At 36.9% G+C, this 27,546-nt stretch overlaps 1 protein-coding gene across 1 annotated transcript in view; it reads right to left on the reverse strand.

Moving 5' to 3' along the window:
- Positions 1 to 27,546, reverse strand: part of LOC110452996 (transient receptor potential cation channel subfamily A member 1-like) — a 46,325-nt gene that overhangs the window by 10,787 nt on the left and 7,992 nt on the right. The window contains exons 4-23 of the mRNA XM_021501785.1: positions 24,237 to 24,412; positions 23,769 to 23,882; positions 23,523 to 23,631; positions 22,035 to 22,138; positions 21,460 to 21,507; positions 19,859 to 19,864; positions 18,674 to 18,798; positions 18,151 to 18,199; positions 17,413 to 17,607; positions 10,742 to 10,825; positions 10,444 to 10,526; positions 10,134 to 10,295; positions 9,793 to 9,904; positions 9,125 to 9,294; positions 8,593 to 8,677; positions 7,952 to 8,011; positions 6,967 to 7,044; positions 6,114 to 6,184; positions 2,442 to 2,631; positions 1,827 to 1,951 (exon numbers count right to left, since the gene is read on the reverse strand). Of these exons, the coding sequence (XP_021357460.1) occupies positions 1,827 to 1,951; positions 2,442 to 2,631; positions 6,114 to 6,184; positions 6,967 to 7,044; positions 7,952 to 8,011; positions 8,593 to 8,677; positions 9,125 to 9,294; positions 9,793 to 9,904; positions 10,134 to 10,295; positions 10,444 to 10,526; positions 10,742 to 10,825; positions 17,413 to 17,607; positions 18,151 to 18,199; positions 18,674 to 18,798; positions 19,859 to 19,864; positions 21,460 to 21,507; positions 22,035 to 22,138; positions 23,523 to 23,631; positions 23,769 to 23,882; positions 24,237 to 24,412 (2,146 nt within the window). The remainder of the gene's footprint in view (positions 1 to 1,826; positions 1,952 to 2,441; positions 2,632 to 6,113; positions 6,185 to 6,966; positions 7,045 to 7,951; positions 8,012 to 8,592; positions 8,678 to 9,124; positions 9,295 to 9,792; positions 9,905 to 10,133; positions 10,296 to 10,443; positions 10,527 to 10,741; positions 10,826 to 17,412; positions 17,608 to 18,150; positions 18,200 to 18,673; positions 18,799 to 19,858; positions 19,865 to 21,459; positions 21,508 to 22,034; positions 22,139 to 23,522; positions 23,632 to 23,768; positions 23,883 to 24,236; positions 24,413 to 27,546) is intronic.

Genomic DNA, 27,546 nt, shown 5'->3' on the forward strand with positions numbered 1-27,546 from the left:
ACCATTACATACAGTAATCCATGTTACCATTACATACAGTAATCAACGTAACCATTAAATACAGTAATCAATGTTACCATTACAAACAGTAATCCATGTAACCATTACATACAGTAATCCATGATACAATTACATACAGTAATCCATGTTACCATTACATACTGTAATCCATGTTATTACTATTTCACAAAGTAATCCATGTTACCATTGCATACAGTAATCCCTGTTACCATTACATACTGTAATCAATGATACCCTTACATACAGTAATCCATGTTACTATAACATACAGTAATCCATGTAACCATTACATACAGTAATCCATGATACCATTAAATACTGTAATCCATGTAACCATTACATACAGTAATCCATGTTACCATAACATACTGTAATCTATGTTACCATTACATACTGTAATCCATGATACCATTACATACAGTAATCCATGTTACCATTACATACAGTCATCCATGTTACCATTACATACTGTAAACCATGTTACCATTACATACAGTAATCCATGTAACCATTACCTACTGTAATCCATGTTACCATTACATACAGTAATCAATGTAACCATTACATACAGTAATCCATGATACAATTACATACAGTAATCCATGTTACCATTACATACTGTAATCCATGATACCATTACATACAGTAATCAATGTCACCATTACATACTGTAATCCATGTTACCATTACATACTGTAATCCATGTTACCATTACATACTGTAATCCATGTTATTACTATTTCATACAGTAATCCATGTTACCATTGCATACAGTAATCCATGTTACCATTACATACTGTAATCCATGATACCATTACATACTGTAATCCATGTTACCATTACATACTGTAATCTATGTTACCATTATATACTGTAATCCATGATACCATTACATACTGTAATCCATGTTATCATTACATACTGTTATCCATGACACCATTACATACTGTAATCCATGTTACCATTACATACAGTAATCCATTTTACCATTACATACAGTAATCCATGTAACCATTACATACTGTAATCCATGTTACCATTACATACATTAATCCATGTAACCATTACATACAGTAATCCATGATACAATTACATACAGTAATCCATGTTACCATTACATACTGTAATCCATGTTACCATTACATACTGTAATCCATGTTACCATTACATACACTAATCCATGTAACCATTACATACAGTAATCCATGATACAATTACATACAGTAATCCATGTTACCATTACATACAGTAATCCATTTTACCATTACATACAGTAATCCATGTAACCATTACATACTGTAATCCATGTAACCATTACATACAGTAATCCATGTTACCATTACATACTGTAATCCATGATACCATTACATACTGTAATCCATGTTATCATTACATACTGTTATCCATGACACCATTACATACTGTAATCCATGTTACCATTACATACTGTAATCCATGTTATTACTATTTCACAAAGTAATCCATGTTACCATTGCATACAGTAATCCATGTTACCATTACATACTGTAATCCATGATACCATTACATACAGTAATCCATGTTACTATAACATACAGTAATCCATGTAACCATTACATACTGTAATCCATGTAACCATTACATACAGTAATCCATGTTACCATTACATACAGTAATCCATGATACCATTAAATACTGTAATCCATGTAACCATTACATATATAGTAATCTATGTTACCATTATATACAGTAATCCATGTTACATGTATAACTATTACACAAAGTAATCCATACAGTTATTTGATACATTTAAATGATGTACAAACAGACTTACCATTACGAATATACTGATGACTTCCCGTAAAAAGTACATGTTAGCTATGCCGATCAGAACGTTGTTGAAAGCTATCGCTGCTGGTTCCGTTACTTTTGTAAAGGAATAACTGCCGGCCTACAACAGAGACCATGATGACCTGAGATGTGTTAGGAAGGATAACAGGAGCAACAACAAAGAACATGAAGACCTGAGATGAGTAAGGAAGGATAACGGGAGCAACAACAGAGACCATGATGACCTGAGATGAGTTAGGAAGGATAACAGGAGCAACAACAGAGACCATGATGACCTGAGATGAGTTAGGAAGGATAACGGGAGCAACAACAGAGGATAAGAAAACATATCCCTACAAGTTCTATGATAATAGGTCCAAACTATCTACTTTACTTCTACCATAAAATGATTAGTCTAAAATGTTGGGTCTACTCTGTTATGTGGGCAGATAAAGAAACATGTTTTTTTGTTGTAGACATGTTATCCATGTTGTGTAAATGTTAACCATAGTTGTTATACTAGATACCTTACCACCTATCTTATGACCATAGCTGTTATTAGAACAGCTGTTATTAGAACGTAAAACACAGACAAATCAAACCAAACTTACCGCCTTTAGACTGGCAACAAGGACAGGGTCAGCAGCCACTGTGGCATTAACTATGACAGGACATGATCGGACATCATCCAGCAAACTGGTTGTGATCTTTGGTACTAGGCCAATGTAGGTGAGGAGGATGACCAAGTAAATCAGGTAACTAGCTAGGTTAAGGTAGAACAGGATACGCCCAAAGTTCCTCCTGTCAAACAGAAACATGGTGATATTATCACAGGTAAATCTGGAAATACATGTACATTTAACACGATTAGGACTTACTTAACCAGACACAGGTAAATCTGGTTATACATGTACATTTAACAAGAGTAGAGACTTACTTAACCAGACACAGTTAAATCTGGTAATACATGTACATTTAACACGATTAGAGACTTACTTAACCAGACACAGGTAAATCTGGTAATACATGTACACTTAACACGATTAGAGACTTACTTAACCAGACACAGGTAAATCTGGTAATACATGTACATTTAACACGATTAGAGACTTACTTAACCAGACACAGGTAAATCTGGTAATACATGTACATTTAACACGATTAGAGACTTACTTAACCAGACACAGGTAAATCTGGTAATACATGTACATTCAACACGATTAGAGACTTACTTAACCAGACACAGGTAAATCTGGTAATACATGTACATTCAACACGATTAGAGACTTACTTAACCAGACACAGGTAAATCTGGTAATACATGTACATTCCAGACACAGGTAAATCTGGTAGTACATGTACATTTAACACGAGTAGGACTTACTTAACCAGACACAGGTAAATCTGGTAATACATGTACATTTAACACGGGTAGGACTTACTTAACCAAACACAGGTAAATCTGGTAATGCATGTACATTTAACACGAGTAGGACTTACTTAACCAGACACAGGTAAATCAGGTAATGCATGTACATTTAACACGAGTAGGACTATACAATAGTTATTTATTTAACCAGACACAGGTAAAACAGCTAATTATATACAGTTGGTTATTATTTTACCTGACGATATTCACAGTAAGACAGTACACTCTTACCTTACCCGATGACAAACACAGGTTAATCAGTAGAACCTACATGTACATTAACATTTAGCAATTTTAGTTAAAAAAGTCCGTGTTGAAAATCATACGTTTGTAAAAGTAAGAACACAAAAAACATACAGCAAAGAAAATTTCATGGCTGGCTTAACTAGCGCAAATTGGGAAGACTGTTTTAATGCAAAGGATGTAGATAGTACATGGGTAGCCTTCAAAATCATTTTTATGACGGTTTTAGACACAGTTGCAGCTGTGAAAGAGGTACGAGTTAAACAACGGAGCGAACCATGGAATACACCAGAGATTTTAGAAAATATTAAACACAGAGATGGTTTCCTGAATTTATTCACAACTAGTAAAAATAATGAGGACTACATATCTTACTGTACCCTTAGAAACAAAGTACAAAGGGATGTAAAAGATGCTAAGTCAAATTACTTTTCGGAAAAAATAGAAGAAAACAAACATGATTCAAAGAAATTATGGCTGGATACTGGTTATTACAGACCAGTAAGTATATTGAGCATTGTCTCTAAATTATTGGAACGAACGGGGTATTCGCAGATGGAAGCATTTCTGATAAAAAAAAAACAACCCACATGCTTTATGAATATCAATCAGGGTTTAGGAAGGCATACTCCACTGATACCTGTCTTATACATTTTCTAGACCACATTAAATGTAATACTAGTAAAGGTCTATACACTGGCATGTTGCTACTAGACCCTCGCAAAGCTTTTGACATGGTTGACCATGACATTCTGTGTGGCAAGTTGAAAATGATGGGTGTGACATCTGTAAATTGGTTTAGATCATATCTGAGTAACAGACATCAGACAGTCAAAATTAACGATATCTACTCGGACCCAGCTACTATTACGTGTGGGGAACCACAAGGTAGTATTTTAGGCCCTCTTTTATTCTTATGATACATTTTTGTATGTCAACGATATGGCAATCAGCATTGATGGAAAATGCAAATTACTATTATATGCCGATGCCAGTGTTATCCTTTTCGCACATAAAAGCCCAGAAATAATTTCCACGAAACTTGGTGCTGTACTTGAATCATGTGCAGAGTGGTTAGTTGATAATAAACTTTCGTTGAATTTAGGTAAAACAGAGAGCATGCTATTTGGAACGAAAAAAAATAAAAATAAAATTGATCATTTTGAAATTGTCGCAAACAATCATACCATCAAATCAACAAACTCTGTGGAGCTAATATAGATTGTTGTATGTCTGGCGAAGAAATAGTAGAAAACATCGTGAGGAAAGTAAATTCTAGACTGAAATTTTTATACAGACAAAGCAAATGTCTAACTACAAAAACCAGACAAAGTTTATGTTCTGCACTTATACAGCGTCACCTAGAGTATGCATGCTCCGCGTGGTACTCAGGATTGAACAAGAAAATGAAGAACAAATTACAGGTTTTACAAAATAAAGTTGTCAGATTTATTAGCCAATTAGAACCCAGAACGAGTATCACTCCCACTGAACTGTTAAAGCTCAATATGTTAAATATAGAATATAGAGTCAAACAATTAAGACTCAATCATGTGCACAAGAGTTTTTTATGTAAAATGTCCATCCTACTTAAACCTAAACTTCATAAAAGTGTCAGGTGTTCATCAGCATAACACACGATCGTGTCCTTTTAATTTTGTTGTTACACCATGTAAAGGGAAAGATACCTGTACTTTTTATTTTAACGGGATTCATGACTGGAATAGTCTGCCTGACAAAATCAAGGGTATAAAATCCATATATGCATTTAAGGCAGCAGTGAAGAAACAACTCGCTTTTAAATTTCAAAATGCATGCTGATAACACAATTATATGTGAGTGCGGTGGCACAAAACAAGTAGACTTTGCTGGTAGGGAGATCCCCAACCCTAAGAAAACAAACTTTGTGTCACTGCAATCCACGTGCTGAGGACATCTGTACCGTATATTTTTGTTATTTAGAAATAGTTGAAAAGTCACGTTACATATTTTAAGTTGGGCTAACTATTTAAACCTGAACATATATATATATGTGTGTTTTTTAGATTATATAGTCATTACGGAATTACTGAAGGTACTGACAATAAAGTTAATATGTTGTCATTCATTCCCTCCTGCCAAAATCTTTCCCCGTGATCAATATAACATGGACCCCATTGGAAATAAGCTTTCGAGCTTTCATGGGCTATCCTCAGGTTTATAGATCAATGTTTGTGTTGTATTAATTGTATAAATAAAATTACCTATATCTTAAAATCAGTTATGAATTTTAGTTTCATATATGATATAATATTTTAAGATAATACAATGTTTTATTACTGACGATAATTTAATTCATGTAGGTTCATTAGTATTTGAGCGTCCGGAGAGCTTGTAGGAAGGGGATGCCCAATCACCTGCTCCTTGGACTGCCCCAAAAACCTGTGATATTCTGTTTAATATTTTTAGTAATATATATGTATGTTGTACTGTAATATGTATGTCAACTGTCATGTTACATGTGATGTCTATGATCTATTTCCTGAAATAAACATTATTATTATTTACTTGACCCGTTGTAAACATTACAATAATCCAGCCTTACATCAGTCTGACGTTAATGATGACTCACCACTTCATGAGGAGGAGACTTTGTACGAGGGTGTGGCCCAAAAGATCCTCTCGTTTCCTTTCCACCATTGTCTGCCAACCAAGTGCAGCAAGCATGACAATTATTCAAAATACAGAAAACTACCGTAGTATGGTAATAAGAAGGCCATTGTGAAATGAGGCTCATTTCACCATTTATTATGGTCATATGAAACGCCCATGGTGGAATGAAGGCTACCATAAAAAAAAATTCTGACCATTTTTTTCCTTTTTTCATTAATTTTCTTTTAGTTTACTTCGATGTGTTCTGCTATACATATGAAAATCTCAAAAATAAAGTCTGAGAAATCAAGAGTGGGACAGGGGGTTTACTTTTCCATTATGGTGAAATGAAGGGTTTTAGCCAGTTAAATCAGGGGTAGAGAAATTTAGGGTTGGGCAGGGGGGCTTATAAGGTGACACCCCCTGTGTAACCCTAAATTTCTCTACCCTGAGACTTATTTTTTGTGATTTTCAGATAGAAAACATCAAATTGAAGTACACTAAAAGAAAACAAACAGAAACAAGTTTGTCAGAAAAGAAATTGGTGGTAGCCTTTATTCACCATGGGCGGTTCATATGACCATAATGGTGAAATGAACTGCGGTTCATTTCACTGTGGCCTTCATATTACCATACTACAGCAATATAACATTTAACCGTGACATTTATACTTGTTTTACAGATGAATAAAGTTACCACTCTGTATGAGATTTATGTAAAAATCGTTGAAGTTTTCAGATTGAGTTTTTAATGTGGATACATCAAGGTGTTTATATTTTTTAACATGGTTTTGACAAAAGGTTTCACTGTACCCATACAACATTTGTACCTACATTAACAGCGAAGTATCTGATTTGCGCACAGCTGAGATCACCTGGCCCTGGATCAAGGTACTTGAAGTCGTGTTTAACCTGAAAAGTGGATTATTTTTAAGATACACAGTGCATCAATTTGTATTCACCTAAGACATTCGGAGCAGATTATGCTATCAAACTGTTGGTCCATCTGTCTAATTTTTGCTTAACATTTTTACATTAAAATCATATGAAAACAGAAAAGACACCTATTGTAACAAGGGATGCTGTGTTAATGCAAATAAGAATAACGATTCTTAGATGCCATTGCAAAGTGTGAACCAATGATTAAAATATCATTAGAAAACACAGCATCTTAAAGTATTGAATCTTTTTTAAACTTTATGTATGTGAACCAAGCTTGCATTCATGATTAGTCGACAGTGACATGTATTTCCCTCTCCTGGTTTCATTCTTTGCATTGGTATATTTCATATGTTTGTAATGCTCTGTTATGCAGTGTTCTTGTTTATGACATCAGGTAGGAGAGATGTACGGTAAATTATCTTTTCTGTACTAATTCACTTTTCTTATTACTCAGTATTATCTATAAATGATTGAAAACATATGATCCTCTGGTACTAGAATTTTAAATTGAGGTTTCACACAGAATCAGGTGAAGTACTAAATATATCATGAAATACAGGTATATACAGTTAACATTATAGAGATATGATATGATTCTTTTAAACAATAAAATGGAGCTATATACTGCCGTTAAACACCATTCAATTCATTTATTGATTTTAGGCATTATATATTACAGTCCATCAGTATAACATACATAATTATACATGAGAGAACAGCATGGGGAACATTTCAATGAGTTGGAATTATATAGATTATGTCCCTAGCTTATTAGCTTCAAAAATGAATTTACCAAGAACACAAAGTATTTCTATAAATGAACATTGATGTTTTTTTCTCAGTAGAAGTTTTGAATATAACAACTTCTATAACTCACAGTGTATTGAAGGTCATCCTTCCTATGGTCCGAGTACTCCAAACAGTTGTCCATTACCACCTGGTCAGTATAGGTCAAACCAGTCAATACACGGCAACACATTACAATATACGCTGTACTATTAACATTTAAAAGTGAAACTTCCTACATTTAAAAACAAAAACACATTTGTCACTAATTTGAAGTTCCATTAAAGTACTGTGCGATGTATTGGTGCTAATCAATGCTTATTGTGGAGAACTATTGAAACACCACTGAAACACCAATGATTTTGGGACCATTTCTTTTAGCTAAGGGTACTTAAACAAACATGAAAGAAAACAAAGTCTTTCTCTGCACGTAACCTGTTCATTGATCATTTGACATTCTATAAATTATGCTATATGCATTACTAGATTTGTTAAGTTACTGAAGTGTCTCTGACACCAGGTGTGAATGTAACAAGGTGTGTCAGTAAACTAGATTACCTGACAATAAACCAGATTACCCGACAATAAAGCAGATTATCTGACAATAAACCAGATTACCTGACAATAAACCAGAGTGAAAATTTAAAAGCAGATTACCTGACAATAAAACAGATTACCTGACAATAAAACAGATTACCTGACAAGAAACTATGATTATAAAGGTAGGTTTACCATGGCAGCTTCTGGAACTTTCTCTATTAGACGCTTCATAGGAGTAAACCCATCTTCATCTCTCATTTCCATACTGTCTCTCCAGCTGTAAAGATAATGGTCGCATGGGCATTACAGGTTTACAGCATGCAGTACACAACAGCCTGTATCATAGATCTGTCCTCAACAGTTATATTGAGATGAATATGTGTTTGCTGGTGATTAGTATCAAAATATATACTCAACCAAAACAAAGCTTTGATAACAGTTCTTAAATTTAAATTTTACCTTCACATCCATCTTCACATTTGTCCCTTACAAGTGACCTTGAACTTTGATATTGACCTTCGTGTACACATGATTGAAGATAAGAAAGCATGGAGGTTTTTTTTCTTTATTAACGCTTGACAGGAGCTGACCCTAAAGGTGTGCTGCTCTAGTGGCAAGGTACCTTTGTCTCAAAAACTCCAGTTAAAAATTTGAGTGAAAATTTAAAAGCAGAAAGACAATCATTTCAAAAAGAAAATGTGCGGTCTGTGAAATGAGTCCTCACCTACAGTGTTTCAGCATCTCTATGACAACATCTGTGTACTTGTTTTCAATAGCAGCATCCAAAGGTGTCTTGCCATAGCTGTTTCTGCATGTGACCTTGGCGTTACGGGATAATAACAGTTTGGCAGTGTCTGCATGTCCATGATACGCAGCTATATGGAGAGGCGTGTTCTGTGGCAGAAAGGATATTTTTGTAATTTTAAGATTAATCTGTATCATTCTGTAGATCATATGTAAGGGCTATCATCATTTGTTTAATTTTACGTCAAATAGACATGAGAGGAGAGTTGTCAACTAGTCAATTATTTACTCTGACATTTTCATTGACTTGCCGTAACATTGAGATTGGTTCACCTTGACCTTAAACTTGTCACTGGTTTACTTTGACCTTATCATCAAATGGCCTTGACCTTGTCACTGATTTATATTGACATCATCACTGATTTACCTGACCTTGTCATTAATTTACTGAATTATCTCAATACTGATTTACCTGGAACTTGTCAGTTATTTACCTTGACATTTTCATTTATTTGCCTTGACTTTGTCACCAATTTACCTTGAGCTTGTCACTAATCGGCCTTGACCTTGGGACTGATTTACATTGACCTTACCAATGATTTACCTTGACCATGTCTTTGATTAACCTTGACATTGTCTTTGATTTACCTTGACCTTGTCACTGTGATTAATTTCTGCATAGTTTTCCAGCAGGAGCCTGACCAGCTTGGTGTGTCCAGCAGCTGTAGCCAGCATGGTAGCCGTTCTGTATTCTTCATCCCTGTTATGACATGTAACTCATAGTTAATTACACCAACTTTTAAGGGTCATCTCAAGATAAACATACAAACTTCTTAGACAACCACACCAACAGGGACCTCACTGTATAGTGGACACTCATACAATTTAGATCACCTGATGTTTCTATTTCCTTGCAGTTATACATTTATCAACTAAATAAGCTTTTTCACCTGGTTTATGAGTTTTAAGCAGTGACTGTGACTACCTACTTCATAGACAGGTCAGCTCCGTGGTACAGGAGAGCCTGTGCTGTGTTGTAGTTTCCTGTCTCGGCCGCTATCATGATGGGTGTTTTACCATCACTGTCCATGTCATTGAGCTCTGTTTGACTGGCCTGCATCAGAATATCAATCACCTTTGAGTTGCTGTACCTAGAACAGAGAATTCCGTCATCAGTAACCTTTGTGTTACTGTATCTAGTCGTGTTACTGTGGCTGGCCACCATCAATGCTGGCCAGATTAAATACTGTTTAGGAATAACTTCCATAAAAAAACACTACCTTATCTGGTGATACTTACTCAGCAGCTATATGTAATGGTGTTTTGCCATTCTGATCTCTGGCATCCAATCTACAGCGGTGCTTCAGAAGTGCGTTAAGAATCTGTTTTAACAAAAATGCACATGAATTTAAACTCAAAATCATCCACATGTGTTCACTGTACCGGTGTATTAAGGCTCCTCGTACCACTGCAAAAAAAAAAATACACATCATGTAAGTGATGGAAACTGATTTGTTCAGTATGACTATAGCTTTGATCAATCGTTTGTGAACCCCACCCTAACATCTTACCCACCACCAACAAACTCCCAACATACCAACATGTCCCCCAGCCTGGCTGCATAGTGAAGGGCTGTCTGGTCCCTCTGGTCCAAACATTCCATTACAGAAGCACAGCCATTCTGGAAAGAAGGAATAAGTTAAAATATCCGATAGTGATGATATTTCTAGTAGCTGACGGAGAATGATCTCATAGCAGCCTTGCTTCCTGGAGTGAGGTCTTTGTTGTCACTGAAGTAAGGTATTTTTTGTCAATGAAGTAAGGTATTTCTGGTCACTGAAGTAAGGTCTTTCTTGTCACTGAAGTAAGGTGTTTCTGGTCACTGAAGTAAGGTGTTTCTGGTCACTGAAGTAAGGTCTTTGTTGTCACTGAAGTAAGGTCTTTCTTGTCACTGAAGTAAGGTCTTTCTTGTCACTGAAGTAAGGTCTTTCTTGTCACTGAAGTAAGGTCTTTCTTGTCACTGAAGTAAGGTCTTTCTTGTCACTGAAGTAAGGTCTTTCTTGTCACTGAAGTAAGGTCTTTCTTGTCACTGAAGTAAGGTCTTTCTTGTCACTGAAGTAAGGTCTTTCTTGTCACTGAAGTAAGGTCTTTCTTGTCACTGAAGTAAGGTCTTTCTTGTCACTGAAGTAAGGTCTTTCTTGTCACTGAAGTAAGGTCTTTCTTGTCACTGAAGTAAGGTCTTTCTTGTCACTGAAGTAAGGTCTTTCTTGTCACTGAAGTAAGGTCTTTCTTGTCACTGAAGTAAGGTCTTTCTTGTCACTGAAGTAAGGTCTTTCTTGTCACTGAAGTAAGGTCTTTCTTGTCACTGAAGTAAGGTCTTTCTTGTCACTGAAGTAAGGTCTTTCTTGTCACTGAAGTAAGGTCTTTCTTGTCACTGAAGTAAGGTCTTTCTTGTCACTGAAGTAAGGTCTTTCTTGTCACTGAAGTAAGGTCTTTCTTGTCACTGAAGTAAGGTCTTTCTTGTCACTGAAGTAAGGTCTTTCTTGTCACTGAAGTAAGGTCTTTCTTGTCACTGAAGTAAGGTCTTTCTTGTCACTGAAGTAAGGTCTTTCTTGTCACTGAAGTAAGGTCTTTCTTGTCACTGAAGTAAGGTCTTTCTTGTCACTGAAGTAAGGTCTTTCTTGTCACTGAAGTAAGGTCTTTCTTGTCACTGAAGTAAGGTCTTTCTTGTCACTGAAGTAAGGTCTTTCTTGTCACTGAAGTAAGGTCTTTCTTGTCACTGAAGTAAGGTCTTTCTTGTCACTGAAGTAAGGTCTTTCTTGTCACTGAAGTAAGGTCTTTCTTGTCACTGAAGTAAGGTCTTTCTTGTCACTGAAGTAAGGTCTTTCTTGTCACTGAAGTAAGGTCTTTCTTGTCACTGAAGTAAGGTCTTTCTTGTCACTGAAGTAAGGTCTTTCTTGTCACTGAAGTAAGGTCTTTCTTGTCACTGAAGTAAGGTCTTTCTTGTCACTGAAGTAAGGTCTTTCTTGTCACTGAAGTAAGGTCTTTCTTGTCACTGAAGTAAGGTCTTTGTTGTCACTGAAGTAAGGTCTTTCTTGTCACTGAAGTAAGGTCTTTCTTGTCACTGAAGTAAGGTCTTTCTTGTCACTGAAGTAAGGTCTTTCTTGTCACTGAAGTAAGGTCTTTCTTGTCACTGAAGTAAGGTCTTTCTTGTCACTGAAGTAAGGTCTTTCTTGTCACTGAAGTAAGGTCTTTCTTGTCACTGAAGTAAGGTCTTTCTTGTCACTGAAGTAAGGTCTTTCTTGTCACTGAAGTAAGGTCTTTCTTGTCACTGAAGTAAGGTCTTTCTTGTCACTGAAGTAAGGTCTTTCTTGTCACTGAAGTAAGGTCTTTCTTGTCACTGAAGTAAGGTCTTTCTTGTCACTGAAGTAAGGTCTTTCTTGTCACTGAAGTAAGGTCTTTCTTGTCACTGAAGTAAGGTCTTTCTTGTCACTGAAGTAAGGTCTTTCTTGTCACTGAAGTAAGGTCTTTCTTGTCACTGAAGTAAGGTGTTTCTTGTCACTGAAGTAAGGTGTTTCTGGTCACTGAAGTAAGGTGTTTCTTGTCACTGAAGTAAGCTTTTTGTTGTCACTGAAGTAAGGTCTTTGTTGTCACTGAATAAGGTCTTTCTTGTCATTGAAGTAGGTTCTTTCTTGTCACTGGAGTAGGTTCTTTCTTGTCACTGAAGTAGGTTCTTTCTTGGCACTGAAGTAAGGTCTTTCTGGTCACTGAAGTAAGGTCTTTCTTGTCACTGAAGTAAGGTCTTTCTTGTCACTGAAGTAAGGTCTTTCTTGTCACTGAAGTAAGGTCTTTCTTGTCACTGAAGTAAGGTCTTTCTTGTCACTGAAGTAAGGTCTTTCTTGTCACTGAAGTAAGGTCTTTCTTGTCACTGAAGTAAGGTCTTTCTTGTCACTGAAGTAAGGTCTTTCTTGTCACTGAAGTAAGGTCTTTCTTGTCACTGAAGTAAGGTCTTTCTTGTCACTGAAGTAAGGTCTTTCTTGTCACTGAAGTAAGGTCTTTCTTGTCACTGAAGTAAGGTCTTTCTTGTCACTGAAGTAAGGTCTTTCTTGTCACTGAAGTAAGGTCTTTCTTGTCACTGAAGTAAGGTCTTTCTTGTCACTGAAGTAAGGTCTTTCTTGTCACTGAAGTAAGGTCTTTCTTGTCACTGAAGTAAGGTCTTTCTTGTCACTGAAGTAAGGTCTTTCTTGTCACTGAAGTAAGGTCTTTCTTGTCACTGAAGTAAGGTCTTTCTTGTCACTGAAGTAAGGTCTTTCTTGTCACTGAAGTAAGGTCTTTCTTGTCACTGAAGTAAGGTCTTTCTTGTCACTGAAGTAAGGTCTTTCTTGTCACTGAAGTAAGGTCTTTCTTGTCACTGAAGTAAGGTCTTTCTTGTCACTGAAGTAAGGTCTTTCTTGTCACTGAAGTAAGGTCTTTCTTGTCACTGAAGTAAGGTCTTTCTTGTCACTGAAGTAAGGTCTTTCTTGTCACTGAAGTAAGGTCTTTCTTGTCACTGAAGTAAGGTCTTTCTTGTCACTGAAGTAAGGTCTTTCTTGTCACTGAAGTAAGGTCTTTCTTGTCACTGAAGTAAGGTCTTTCTTGTCACTGAAGTAAGGTCTTTCTTGTCACTGAAGTAAGGTCTTTCTTGTCACTGAAGTAAGGTCTTTCTTGTCACTGAAGTAAGGTCTTTCTTGTCACTGAAGTAAGGTCTTTCTTGTCACTGAAGTAAGGTCTTTCTTGTCACTGAAGTAAGGTCTTTCTTGTCACTGAAGTAAGGTCTTTCTTGTCACTGAAGTAAGGTCTTTCTTGTCACTGAAGTAAGGTCTTTCTTGTCACTGAAGTAAGGTCTTTCTTGTCACTGAAGTAAGGTCTTTCTTGTCACTGAAGTAAGGTCTTTCTTGTCACTGAAGTAAGGTCTTTCTTGTCACTGAAGTAAGGTCTTTCTTGTCACTGAAGTAAGGTCTTTCTTGTCACTGAAGTAAGGTCTTTCTTGTCACTGAAGTAAGGTCTTTCTTGTCACTGAAGTAAGGTCTTTCTTGTCACTGAAGTAAGGTCTTTCTTGTCACTGAAGTAAGGTCTTTCTTGTCACTGAAGTAAGGTCTTTCTTGTCACTGAAGTAAGGTCTTTCTTGTCACTGAAGTAAGGTCTTTCTTGTCACTGAAGTAAGGTCTTTCTTGTCACTGAAGTAAGGTCTTTCTTGTCACTGAAGTAAGGTCTTTCTTGTCACTGAAGTAAGGTCTTTCTTGTCACTGAAGTAAGGTCTTTCTTGTCACTGAAGTAAGGTCTTTCTTGTCACTGAAGTAAGGTCTTTCTTGTCACTGAAGTAAGGTCTTTCTTGTCACTGAAGTAAGGTCTTTCTTGTCACTGAAGTAAGGTCTTTCTTGTCACTGAAGTAAGGTCTTTCTTGTCACTGAAGTAAGGTCTTTCTTGTCACTGAAGTAAGGTCTTTCTTGTCACTGAAGTAAGGTCTTTCTTGTCACTGAAGTAAGGTCTTTCTTGTCACTGAAGTAAGGTCTTTCTTGTCACTGAAGTAAGGTCTTTCTTGTCACTGAAGTAAGGTCTTTCTTGTCACTGAAGTAAGGTCTTTCTTGTCACTGAAGTAAGGTCTTTCTTGTCACTGAAGTAAGGTCTTTCTTGTCACTGAAGTAAGGTCTTTCTTGTCACTGAAGTAAGGTCTTTCTTGTCACTGAAGTAAGGTCTTTCTTGTCACTGAAGTAAGGTCTTTCTTGTCACTGAAGTAAGGTCTTTCTTGTCACTGAAGTAAGGTCTTTCTTGTCACTGAAGTAAGGTCTTTCTTGTCACTGAAGTAAGGTCTTTCTTGTCACTGAAGTAAGGTCTTTCTTGTCACTGAAGTAAGGTCTTTCTTGTCACTGAAGTAAGGTCTTTCTTGTCACTGAAGTAAGGTCTTTCTTGTCACTGAAGTAAGGTCTTTCTTGTCACTGAAGTAAGGTCTTTCTTGTCACTGAAGTAAGGTCTTTCTTGTCACTGAAGTAAGGTCTTTCTTGTCACTGAAGTAAGGTCTTTCTTGTCACTGAAGTAAGGTCTTTCTTGTCACTGAAGTAAGGTCTTTCTTGTCACTGAAGTAAGGTCTTTCTTGTCACTGAAGTAAGGTCTTTCTTGTCACTGAAGTAAGGTCTTTCTTGTCACTGAAGTAAGGTCTTTCTTGTCACTGAAGTAAGGTCTTTCTTGTCACTGAAGTAAGGTCTTTCTTGTCACTGAAGTAAGGTCTTTCTTGTCACTGAAGTAAGGTCTTTCTTGTCACTGAAGTAAGGTCTTTCTTGTCACTGAAGTAAGGTCTTTCTTGTCACTGAAGTAAGGTCTTTCTTGTCACTGAAGTAAGGTCTTTCTTGTCACTGAAGTAAGGTCTTTCTTGTCACTGAAGTAAGGTCTTTCTTGTCACTGAAGTAAGGTCTTTCTTGTCACTGAAGTAAGGTCTTTCTTGTCACTGAAGTAAGGTCTTTCTTGTCACTGAAGTAAGGTCTTTCTTGTCACTGAAGTAAGGTCTTTCTTGTCACTGAAGTAAGGTCTTTCTTGTCACTGAAGTAAGGTCTTTCTTGTCACTGAAGTAAGGTCTTTCTTGTCACTGAAGTAAGGTCTTTCTTGTCACTGAAGTAAGGTCTTTCTTGTCACTGAAGTAAGGTCTTTCTTGTCACTGAAGTAAGGTCTTTCTTGTCACTGAAGTAAGGTCTTTCTTGTCACTGAAGTAAGGTCTTTCTTGTCACTGAAGTAAGGTCTTTCTTGTCACTGAAGTAAGGTCTTTCTTGTCACTGAAGTAAGGTCTTTCTTGTCACTGAAGTAAGGTCTTTCTTGTCACTGAAGTAAGGTCTTTCTTGTCACTGAAGTAAGGTCTTTCTTGTCACTGAAGTAAGGTCTTTCTTGTCACTGAAGTAAGGTCTTTCTTGTCACTGAAGTAAGGTCTTTCTTGTCACTGAAGTAAGGTCTTTCTTGTCACTGAAGTAAGGTCTTTCTTGTCACTGAAGTAAGGTCTTTCTTGTCACTGAAGTAAGGTCTTTCTTGTCACTGAAGTAAGGTCTTTCTTGTCACTGAAGTAAGGTCTTTCTTGTCACTGAAGTAAGGTCTTTCTTGTCACTGAAGTAAGGTCTTTCTTGTCACTGAAGTAAGGTCTTTCTTGTCACTGAAGTAAGGTCTTTCTTGTCACTGAAGTAAGGTCTTTCTTGTCACTGAAGTAAGGTCTTTCTTGTCACTGAAGTAAGGTCTTTCTTGTCACTGAAGTAAGGTCTTTCTTGTCACTGAAGTAAGGTCTTTCTTGTCACTGAAGTAAGGTCTTTCTTGTCACTGAAGTAAGGTCTTTCTTGTCACTGAAGTAAGGTCTTTCTTGTCACTGAAGTAAGGTCTTTCTGGTCACTGAAGTAAGGTCTTTCTGGTCACTGAAGTAAGGTATTTCTGGTCACTGAAGTAAGGTCTTTCTGGTCACTGAAGTAAGGTATTTCTGGTCACTGAAGTAAGGTCTTTCTGGTCACTGAAGTAAGGTATTTCTGGTCACTGAAGTAAGGTCTTTCTGGTCACTGAAGTAAGGTATTTCTGGTCACTGAAGTAAGGTCTTTCTGGTCACTGAAGTAAGGTATTTCTGGTCACTGAAGTAAGGTCTTTCTGGTCACTGAAGTAAGGTATTTCTGGTCACTGAAGTAAGGTCTTTCTGGTCACTGAAGTAAGGTATTTCTGGTCACTGAAGTAAGGTCTTTCTGGTCACTGAAGTAAGGTGTTTCTTGTCACTGATGTAAGGTCTTTCTGGTCACTGAAGTAAGGTGTTTCTTGTCACTGAAGTAGGTTCTTTCTTGTCACTGAAGTAAGTTCTGTCTTGTCAATGAAGCAAGGTCTTTTATTGATGTCCTTTTTTCTATTACATGTAGCTGGGTTATGATGACTAAGTTTTCAAAACTTTTTTTTTTAATCTTTTAAGATATATTTTGTATTTTAGGGCTATTCTAGTAATAAGAGAACTTCTTTCTATAAAACTGACTTCTTGCTAGTAGCAAAGAGAAGATCTTCCTTTTATCATACCTACATGTACTTCTACAGGTAATGGTCATATGTATTTCGTTAATCGAAGGAAGACTTAATACCTGTATCCTGTTTGCCATTCATACTGAAGTACGAGAGGGTCTTGTATTTGCCATGCTTGTTTCTTGTATTAAGAGGAATTAAGGTATTGTAATGGTCATACACTGTTTGTTGCAGTATGAGTGGGCTATTTCTTGTAGCGATGCTTACCTCCAGTAGCTGGGTGATGACCTCAGGGTGTCCATTCTGAACAGCTATGTGGAGGGCAGATCTACAGGTCTGATCCACCTCACTAATCTTAGCTCCATTTTTAAGCAGAAAGTTTGTTGTCTGGACGTGACCTTTCCAGCACGCCAACATCAAGGGAGTCATTTGGTCCTCACTCTTCACATTTACATCTCCACCCTATACAACCAGTGTAAAAGTTAGGTTATATATACAAACATAGACAGCGAAACTGAACACTAACTTCATGCTTTTATGTGGTCCACCAATAGATTCCCAAGGTGTTTGGACCAATGAAAGGTACCGTTTCTCAGCTGTTGGATGCTGAGGGTATGGTTTGTTTGATGGCTTAAACATCTAGGTGAAATGTTTTGGCATACATTGTCTGCACAAGCACAAAATAAGTGTTTCATGACCTAATATTTGTTAATTTGATGTCGCAGCCTGAAATATTTATCAAATCGATTTCTTAATTCAGCCATTGTTGGTATTATCACTAAGAAGTTTACAGCCCATACCTGTTGTACAATCAGGGAATACACTGTAATGAGATTTATTCCTTTCGGTCATTCTTGTAAGATGTTCCAACGACCTGTCCATTGGGAGCTCTTACCTTGTTCCTTTGGAATTCTTACCTTGTTCATGAGGACCTCTTACCTTGTTCATGAGGAGCTCTTACCTTGTTCCTTTGGAATTCTTACCTTGTTCATATGAAGCTCTTACCTTGTTGATGAGGAGCTCCACAATCTGATACCTGTTGTACATTGCAGCTCTAAAACAAAGAAAACATTGTTTGTACATTAACTGTCTTATAAGAGGTTAACTTTTATGTGACAGCTTTTAATTGTACATAGGGTTTCTGACCTCAATCTTTGCGCTAGGAGGAAATTGCCTTTAGCTCATTGACAGAGCAGCAGACTGGGAAGCTAGGGTTGTTGGTTAAATCCCTGGTAGAGAAGCACATTATTCTCTTCCTTGTTACATTTGTATATCAGTGTATGCAGACAACACAGTTTTACCAGCACATTCAGACAAAAAACTCGTAAGGTATTGAGCAAGAAATTCACTCAAATATATCATTATTGCTTGAAAACAAATTTTCAATTTCATTTCAGTTTCAGTTCTAGCTTAGAATGTCCAGTTATATTTTGGATAGTATCTCCCTTGTAACAGTTCCCGAATAAGAGTAAGAATATATACCTGTGCAAGATCCCTGTATGTACCTGTACAATATACCTGTGTTTACCTGTGTATGGCTGTCATGTGTTCTTTGTCCCTCTTACTTATGATGGCCTTGTGCGTTAGTAGCAGTTCGGCAATTGGTACGTTGCCATTAACAGCAGCCATATGTAATGGGGCTGAATGGGAGCCCTACAACAACACACAGACATTGACATTCTTAGTAAGCACGTGTTGACAGATAGATAACAGATTGAGGTACTTGTAAATATAACATACTTCATAGACATTGATTCAAAATCAACACTACTGACCAGTACTTCAGAGAAGTTTTCCATCTGTGACACAATAGCATCATATATATACACACACATGGCGTAAAGGACATTCTGACATGATTTTATGGTCCTATATTTTCCATCTTCTACCCTGATTTTACTGACAGACCCTCAAAACCAAACAAATTAAATACAATTATCACTGACAGAGACACAATACATCATGCATGAGGGTGCGGGATGAGAAAACAATTCCTTATGTAATGGAAGAAAGATGTATCTGTAGCAAACTGGGAGGTCTGTGAATTGTTGACTTTGTGCCAGTTACAGTCTAACACGTAGCAATCTGACAAATACAATCAAATACAGCATCCCATCAGAGTGTTTGGAATGGTGCAAACATCAAACACTTGTACCCTCAAGTGATCAGACAGATGTCCAAGTGATCAGACAGTTATCAAAGATTACCTCCAAGTGATCAGACAGATATGAGAGGTTATACTGAAGTGATCTTTTTTTGACAACCTGGTGATCAATTTTAAAGTTTGTTATTAATGGTTGTGTATATGAAGAGAAACAAACAATTTTGACAAATACAATTAAATTGAGTCTTCTGCAAGGTATTGACATTTAAGAGAGAGACAACATCTGGTAGAGAACCAATTTTTAATCATTAGGTTATTGACTCTCATTATAGTTTTGTGTTAGGCACTTCATCTTTGAACTTAGTATAAGGTCTTTGGGAAATTCATATAAATCTTCCATCCAATTCAATATTAGATAATGTTAGATTATAAACGGTGTGAAAACACAAAAGCAAGCAAAAATTTGAAAACTTGTTTATACAGTAAGGGTTTAAGTATGGTCTGGAAGCTACAAATACCATACAACAATTAGGGTAGTCAACAGCAAATTATAGCGAATCAAATAGTTACAATAGTTTACTACAATTGTAACACATGCTGAACACTTACCTCAATCTGTGCGATGCAGGAAGTAATAGTAATTAGTTTTTTATATAAATATATACAAGATGGGCGAAAAGCGCTAGCTGATTATAGTCTTCGTGTTTTGTTTTATTTATAATTTTACCGTCACATGGACATTTAAAACTATTTATCGCAAGATGTTATGTTTAGAAACTTAGAATTAAAATAAATTAAATGAAAAATTACAAACAAAAGAAATTCGGTACTGTCCTACACAGGTACATGTACCTCTTCTTACACTTCATTTGTGTATGAAGTGAATTGTTTAATGAAGATAAACCAAGTTCTAGGATATCAGATTAAAATTGAAAGATTTTTAGAATAGTTGTCTCGAAAAGTTGTAATTCTCAAAATGCACAAAGGGCAATAACTCTCTACAAGCTTATAGGAGCACTGTGTGCGATACACAAATAGTTGATAATTTGTTTTTATGTATGTCTGAAGTTTTCATGCAGAAACAAACCAAACAGACAAAGCTGTTTGCTAACTATATATATATATATATAGGTTTTAAACAATATTGCCCTTTGCCTTATACTTGTACCATGTACTATATGAATTGTAGTTGCTAAGACAACTCATGAAAATGTGCAGAAACAAATAAGTAACAGACAGATCCTACACCAACAAAATTGGTGTTATAGAAAATATGTATGAAAAAATATAAAATCTATATTACATCTAAATGACGAGCATTCAGAAAAATACTTGTTTAGGATTACTTTATATGATAAAAGCTATAGTATTCCTACATTGACCAGGAGTACACACATGGTACACAATAGGCCTGCAAGCATCAGTGTACATGTAGGAATTAGATTGATAGTTCGACACATACCTACAATCTTATGAGGTATTGATGAAAGCTGAGCTTGTATGCTTATGTGCAAACAATCAAGTGTAGTTATGATATTAAGAATATCGACTGAGTTTTATGATATTGGCTGAAAAATTTAGTCTGGAATATGAGGACAGGCCAATTTTCCAATCACCATTAAAATATTCTGTAGGTGTTATCTTGACCTTTATCATATGACTTTTAGATATTAATAACTGTGTGGAATTTCTTGAAAGGTTGAAAACATTAATCGGAAATGAATTTCCAATTATCCTATCATCATACAAGATTCTGTAACTGTGACCTTAACCTGGAACATATGACCTTGACCTTCGACAAGTCTTTCGAGATTAACATATGGAAAAGTTGTGTGAAGGTTACTGAAATTTGGTTGAAAGTAATTTACAGACAAGCCAACTTCCAAAGATTCCCATCAACATATAAGATGCTGCAACTGTGACCTTGACCTTAAACGTATGACATTGATCTTCATTGACCAATGGACTGATTAACAGACAGGATGATGCCAATACAAATTACATGTATATTGGATAACCAATTATATGACAAAATATCTTATTATACAAATTGACACACAGGCCCTTGACGATAGTACCAAGCACTGATATAAAGGTCTGATTGCACTATACATTGGCCAACAGGCTAGGTCTGATGGTATTAATTGACACAGAGTATTTATATAGTCACTTGCTATTCAGGTGTTGTAATGTTAAATAATGGTACTTACATTTCTCTGGTTCACAGAGGCTCCCTTCCTTAGTAGGTAGTCAGCTGTCTGATATCAAGACACAAAAGCTCTATCATAAAATAGAAAATGATAACGGATCATCCTGGTTTTAAAGTATAACTGGTACTACAACTATGACAAATATTGGAGCTTATAAAAGTCTTAAAATAAAATAGACTATGGGGCAAGAGCTCATACTAATTTGATACTATTCTGTAGTCTGTGTACCTGAAGAAACACACTTGTCAATTAAAACACTTGACATCTACCTATGTAGTCTGTGTACATACAGACACACACCTGTCAATTAAAACACTTGACATGTACCTATGTAGTCTGTGCACCCAAAGACACACACCTGTTAATTAAAACACTTGACATCTAACTATGTAGTCTGTGTACATAGAGACACACACCTGTCAATTAAAACACTTGACATGTACCTATGTAGTCTGTGCACCCAAAGACACACACCTGTCAATTAAAACACTTGACATCTACCTGCAGTCTGTGTACCCAAAGACACACACATGTCAATTAAAATCACTTGACATCTACCTATGAAGTGTGTGTACCTTGAGTTTGTTGTTGAGGATAGCCATGTGGAGGGCAGTGTTGCCTTCGTTGTCTCTGTGTGTCAGCAATCTCTCCTTGCCTGCCAGACCATACAGATTCTCACCTGTCAGGACACAAAATTATAGCTATATGCTATTTATGCTGGATACCCCAGAAATCTGTTTATTATCTAAAATCCAAATTCAATGTAACAGATTTTGATGTTGATGATACAATTCATCTTATGATATAATTGTTATTAATTGAAAAATAGGCCATGCCAATGACCAACCCTTTTGTACATTTACAACTATAAAATTGATTTGAAATAAAATAAAATGAGTTTAATATAAACATTCCTACCTGTTTTCAACCCCCCCCCCCGCATCTATATGATGTCATCGACATTCCCCACCTGTTGTCAAAAAAATTCCCATCTGTTGTCATCGACATTCCCCACCTGTTTTCAAAACATCCCCCTTCTGTTGTCATCGACATTCCCCATCTGTTGTCAAAAACATCCCCATCTGGTGTCATCGACATTCCCCACCTGTTGTCAAAAACATTCCCCATCTGTTGTCCCCGACATCCCCCCCCCCTGTTGTCAAAAATATTTCCACCTGTTGACATCGATATTTCCCAAATGTTGTCATAAATATTTCTATCTGTTGTCATCGATATTTCCCACCTGTTGTCATAAATATTTCCACCTGTTGTCATCGACATTCCCCACCTGTTGTCAAAAACATTCCCATCTGTTGTCTTCGACATTCTCCACCTGTTATCAAAAACATTTCCACCTGTTGTCATAAATATTTCCACCTGTTGACATCGATATTTCCCACCTGTTGTCATAAATATTTCCACCTGTTGTCATCGATATTTTCCACCTGTTGTCATAAATATTTCCATCTGTTGTCATCGATATTTCCCAACCTGTTGTCATCAACATTCTCCATCTTTTTTCAAAAACATCCCAACCTGTTGTCATCAACATTCTCCATCTATTTTCAAAAACATCCCAACCTGTTGTCATCAACATTCCCCAACTATTTTCAAAAACATCCCAACCTGTTGTCATCAACATTCTCCATCTATTTTCAAAAACATCCCAACCTGTTGCCATTAACATTCCCCATTTATTTTCAAAAACATCCCAACCTGTTGTCATCAACATTCCCCATCTATTTTCAAAAACATCCCAACCTGTTGTCATCAACATTCTCCATCTATTTTCAAAAACATCCCAACCTGTTGCCATTAACATTCCCCATTTATTTTCAAAAACATCCCAACCTGTTGCCATTAACATTCCCCGTCTATTTTCAAAACCGCCCCAACCTGTTGTCATCAACATTCCTCACCGGTTGTCATCAATGTTCTTTGTCATAATAAATCCTTACCTGTTGCTATAAAGAGCTCTAACAAGTCAATGAGTTCCTCGACCTGTTGTCATCAACATTCCTCACCGGTTGTCATCAATGTTCTTTGTCATAAGAAATCCTTACCTGTTGCTATAAACAGCTCTAACAAGTCAATGAGTTCCTCGGCAGCAGCGAAGTGAAATACCAGTGTTTCATTGATGTCCTCAGCATAGATATTGGCTCCCCTCTCTACCTGTATGTAAAGTAGAGGACAACGCACACTATAACCTGATAAGTAATACACAAGAATATGTGATCTATAAACTACGTATACACATTGATACCATCACGTTTGTATTGTGTTGCCATGGAGATCTTAGTCATACTTACAAGCAGTATGGCCATCTTTGTCTGTCGGTGCATCACCGCATCAAAAAGAGGTGTGAGTTCATCCTCATCTACAGCATTAACAGCGACCTGGGCACCCTCCCCAGTCAGCAATGTCTGTCAACAGACGTCAAGGTCATCACACCATGTAAATAATGAACCATCCTTACCTGTAATCACTTACATGGAAGTTTTACCCTATTGGAAGCAGAAATAATACATTTCCCAGGGAAGCATTTGGTTTCTAGATATGATGTGAACATTGTGGGAGAAAAAGGCACCCAAAATAGTAATCTTTGGTTATCATGTAATTTTTTCTCTCATTAGTTAATTTCAAGTTGTAAAAGACACTTGGTAACCTTTCCATCTTTGAGCAATTTGAGCTCTCTCGAGTAAGATACATATTATAACCGAGAATCACTTGTTGGAGACCCTTCATATAGATAACAGTGTACCTATTAATGATCTTACCTGTGCCATTTGTAGGTTACCATGTCTAGCTGCCAGGTGTAGGGGAGTCTTCATTTTAGCATCTTGACACATCAGTTTAGCATGTGATTGCATTAACAGGTGGGCTGCCTCACAGTTGTTGTTTCTGGCCGCGGTATGTAGAGGACAGTACCTGTACTGGCCTTCCTTGTTCACGTCTAATAAAACAAAGATTATTTGTTTAATCACTCTGCACCCTCTTTTAGCAAGATGACCAAATGAAATGAGGTTGCACTGTTGAAAAGGATGTCTCGGCATGGCTTTTAATGAGGGCTCTTGTTCCTTGAATTAAGCCAAATTTAGGATTTCAATTTTATGAAACGTTATGTATCAATATGGGGACTCAGATATCCTCCATTGATTTTTTTCAAGGGCAAAATGGCGGTAAATCCTGCACTTCCATAGAAATTATTTAGGTAAACTGAGAAATTCCTTTCTTCTATATAATGACACATACAGTACATGTATCCCATTACATTGCGAAAATGATTTCATATATGAATAGGCCTGGTTCCCATACTTTCACCAGTCACAGTTGGGGTACGGGGTACGATGATATTCACAGACAAACATGATAGGAAAGCATTCGGAATGAATCCATTATAACCGGTACTGATACTTATCCCATGTTGATGCTTGGTGTGAAATGATACCAAACACGGTCGACGTTACATGTTACTCAATTCAACTGATAACAAAATATGATGCATCGTATTTGTTTTTTTGTTAATTTTCATTTTCTGTATTCATGACACTTAGCGAATTGTAAATGAGGGGAACATTTCACTTACCGTCAAAGTAGGAAGCAAGCTAAACTGTCTGCGTTCGCTTCTCTTTAAATACCTTGTTTGAGATACTAACGGATGAAAGTGTACTCTTAAAACGTGTTGTTGCAACAAGCATCAGTCCCCATTTCACAAACACGCACTTGAAGATGACTTTTGCTTTCAGAGAAATGATCAAGAAGGGAAGGACATCGAGGAGGTAAACGACTAAACCGTACCAGCAAAGACACGGTTTACTTATTACCTTAAGTACATGTAGTAGAGCAGTTTGTTGCTGTATACGCCTTTGACTATAAGCGATGGCGGCATTCTTTTGGCAAACTACGAACATTTAATTTAGTCTATGATAAAATGGTAATACCCTGAGTCTGCAATGTTAAATCAGTTAATTTGTTAGGTACCAACGACAGAGTTTCCCTGCCCGCTACAATTTTTTGAAGCCTTAAATGTTATAAAGGAATCTTCCTCCAAACCTCCTCTAACCAAACTTGCAGAACTGTCCTTGTAATACCGAATGTTACATGTTCTTTTCGTTATTTGGTCGAACCACCTTACCATGGCAAAACTATTTTGTTAGAGGGAACTAGTTTTCTATAATTTCACGAGAGAATGCCGCCGATGCGTTATCTATGCTGTCTACAGCAGCAAACTTTATCATTACTTTGACTAGAATCCCCCTCCCCTCCTTCCTTCTTGATCAAAAATATAAGTCATAGTCGTGTGTCTCGTCGCTAAACTTTGAGTGGTGCCCTGCGTGTTGCAACAACGCATGTGAACTTAATTCGTTTTGTCTTTGGTGAAACCTGGAGCAGGACACTTAAAGGGAGACGGATATAGACATTTTCTCTGGATCCATACTGGCGGGCTTCCTGTTTTGACCGTAAGTGAGATTTATTCCTCATTTGCAATCCGTTAGGTGTCATGAAAACAGAAATTATATGTTGATAATACACAAAACGATACACACGTGGCATTGTATTGTGTCGTCCGTGGTTGGTGTTGTTTTACGTTAAGCATGGAAGTGCGCCTATTTTTGTTGATTTAGTTTTGGTTTAATTCATAATCTAGCTCAATACTAATGTACCAAATATATGTTTTTCGGAAGACGTGATAAATAGATGTGAGAAATTCTCAGATAATGCTGTTTTTACAAATATTTGGGTTCGTTCTTGGATATGATCATACCCAAATTACTACGATAGGGGAAAAGTTGTGTTGTGCACGAATGCTTGTACATTTCATGCGGTTCTGAATTTAAAATCAGTCATAATCCAACTATTTTGTTTCTTGCATTGAAATGGGCAATGTATCATAACAGAAAAGAAACAAAAAAAAATTCACTTGATTTTTGCCACATGCAATGCTTTATTTGACACTGTTAAATAATGAATTTGGCTCATTTCACAGTGGTATGTGTGTTTTAAAATTCAACAAGATTTAATGTGAATCCCTGGTTCAAACTTAGTTATTTTATAATTTAAATTCTAGTCCATTGGTTCTGCTTCCGGACAAAATAAAGTAACGCTATATCAATAACATTTCTGAAAATGTTGTTCGAAATATGAAGAGAGTACCCTCCTTGGCCCACGTCTAGTGTCTGTAATGGGTTACAATATGAAGAGAGTCCCCTCCTTGGCCCACCTCTAGTGTCTGTAATTGGTAACAATATGAAGAGAGTACCCCACTTGGCCCACGTCTAGTGTCTGTAATTGGTTACATTATGAAGAGAGTACCTCCCTTGGCCCACGTCTAGTGTCTGTAATTGGTTATATATGAAGAGAGTACCCCCTTTGGCCCACGTCTAGTGTCTGTAATTGGTTACAATATGAAGGGAGTACCCCCCTTGGCCCACGTCTAGTAAAGTAACGCTATATCAATAACATTTCTGAAAATGTTGTTCGAAATATGAAGAGAGTACCCTCCTTGGCCCACGTCTAGTGCCTGTAATTGGTTACATTATGAAGAGAGTGCCCTCGTTGGGCAATGGCCGACGTCTAGTGTTTGTAATTGGTTACAATATGAAGAGAGTACCCTCCTTGGCCCACGTTTAGTGTCTGTAATTGGTTACAATATGAAGAGAGTACCCACCTTGGCCCACGTCTAGTGTCTGTAATTGGTTATATATGAAGAGAGTACCCCCTTTGGCCCACGTCTAGTGTCTGTAATTGGTTACAATATGAAGGGAGTACCCCCCTTGGCCCACGTCTAGTGTCTGTAATTGGTTACAATATGAAGAGAGTACCGCTTCCGGACAAAATAAAGTAACGCTATATCAATAACATTTCTGAAAATGTTGTTCGAAATATGAAGAGAGTACCCTCCTTGGCCCACGTCTACTGTCTGTAATTGGTTACAATATGAAGAGAGTCCTCTCCTTGGCCCTCGTCTAGTGTCTGTAATTGGTTACATTATGAAGAGAGTCCCTCCCTTGGCCCACGTCTAGTGTCTGTAATTGGTTATATTATGAAGAGAGTACCCTCCTTGGCCCACGTCCAGTGTCTGTAATT

Source organism: Mizuhopecten yessoensis, unplaced genomic scaffold (assembly GCF_002113885.1).
Source record: "Mizuhopecten yessoensis strain PY_sf001 unplaced genomic scaffold, ASM211388v2 scaffold7055, whole genome shotgun sequence".
Taxonomy (NCBI): domain Eukaryota; kingdom Metazoa; phylum Mollusca; class Bivalvia; order Pectinida; family Pectinidae; genus Mizuhopecten; species Mizuhopecten yessoensis.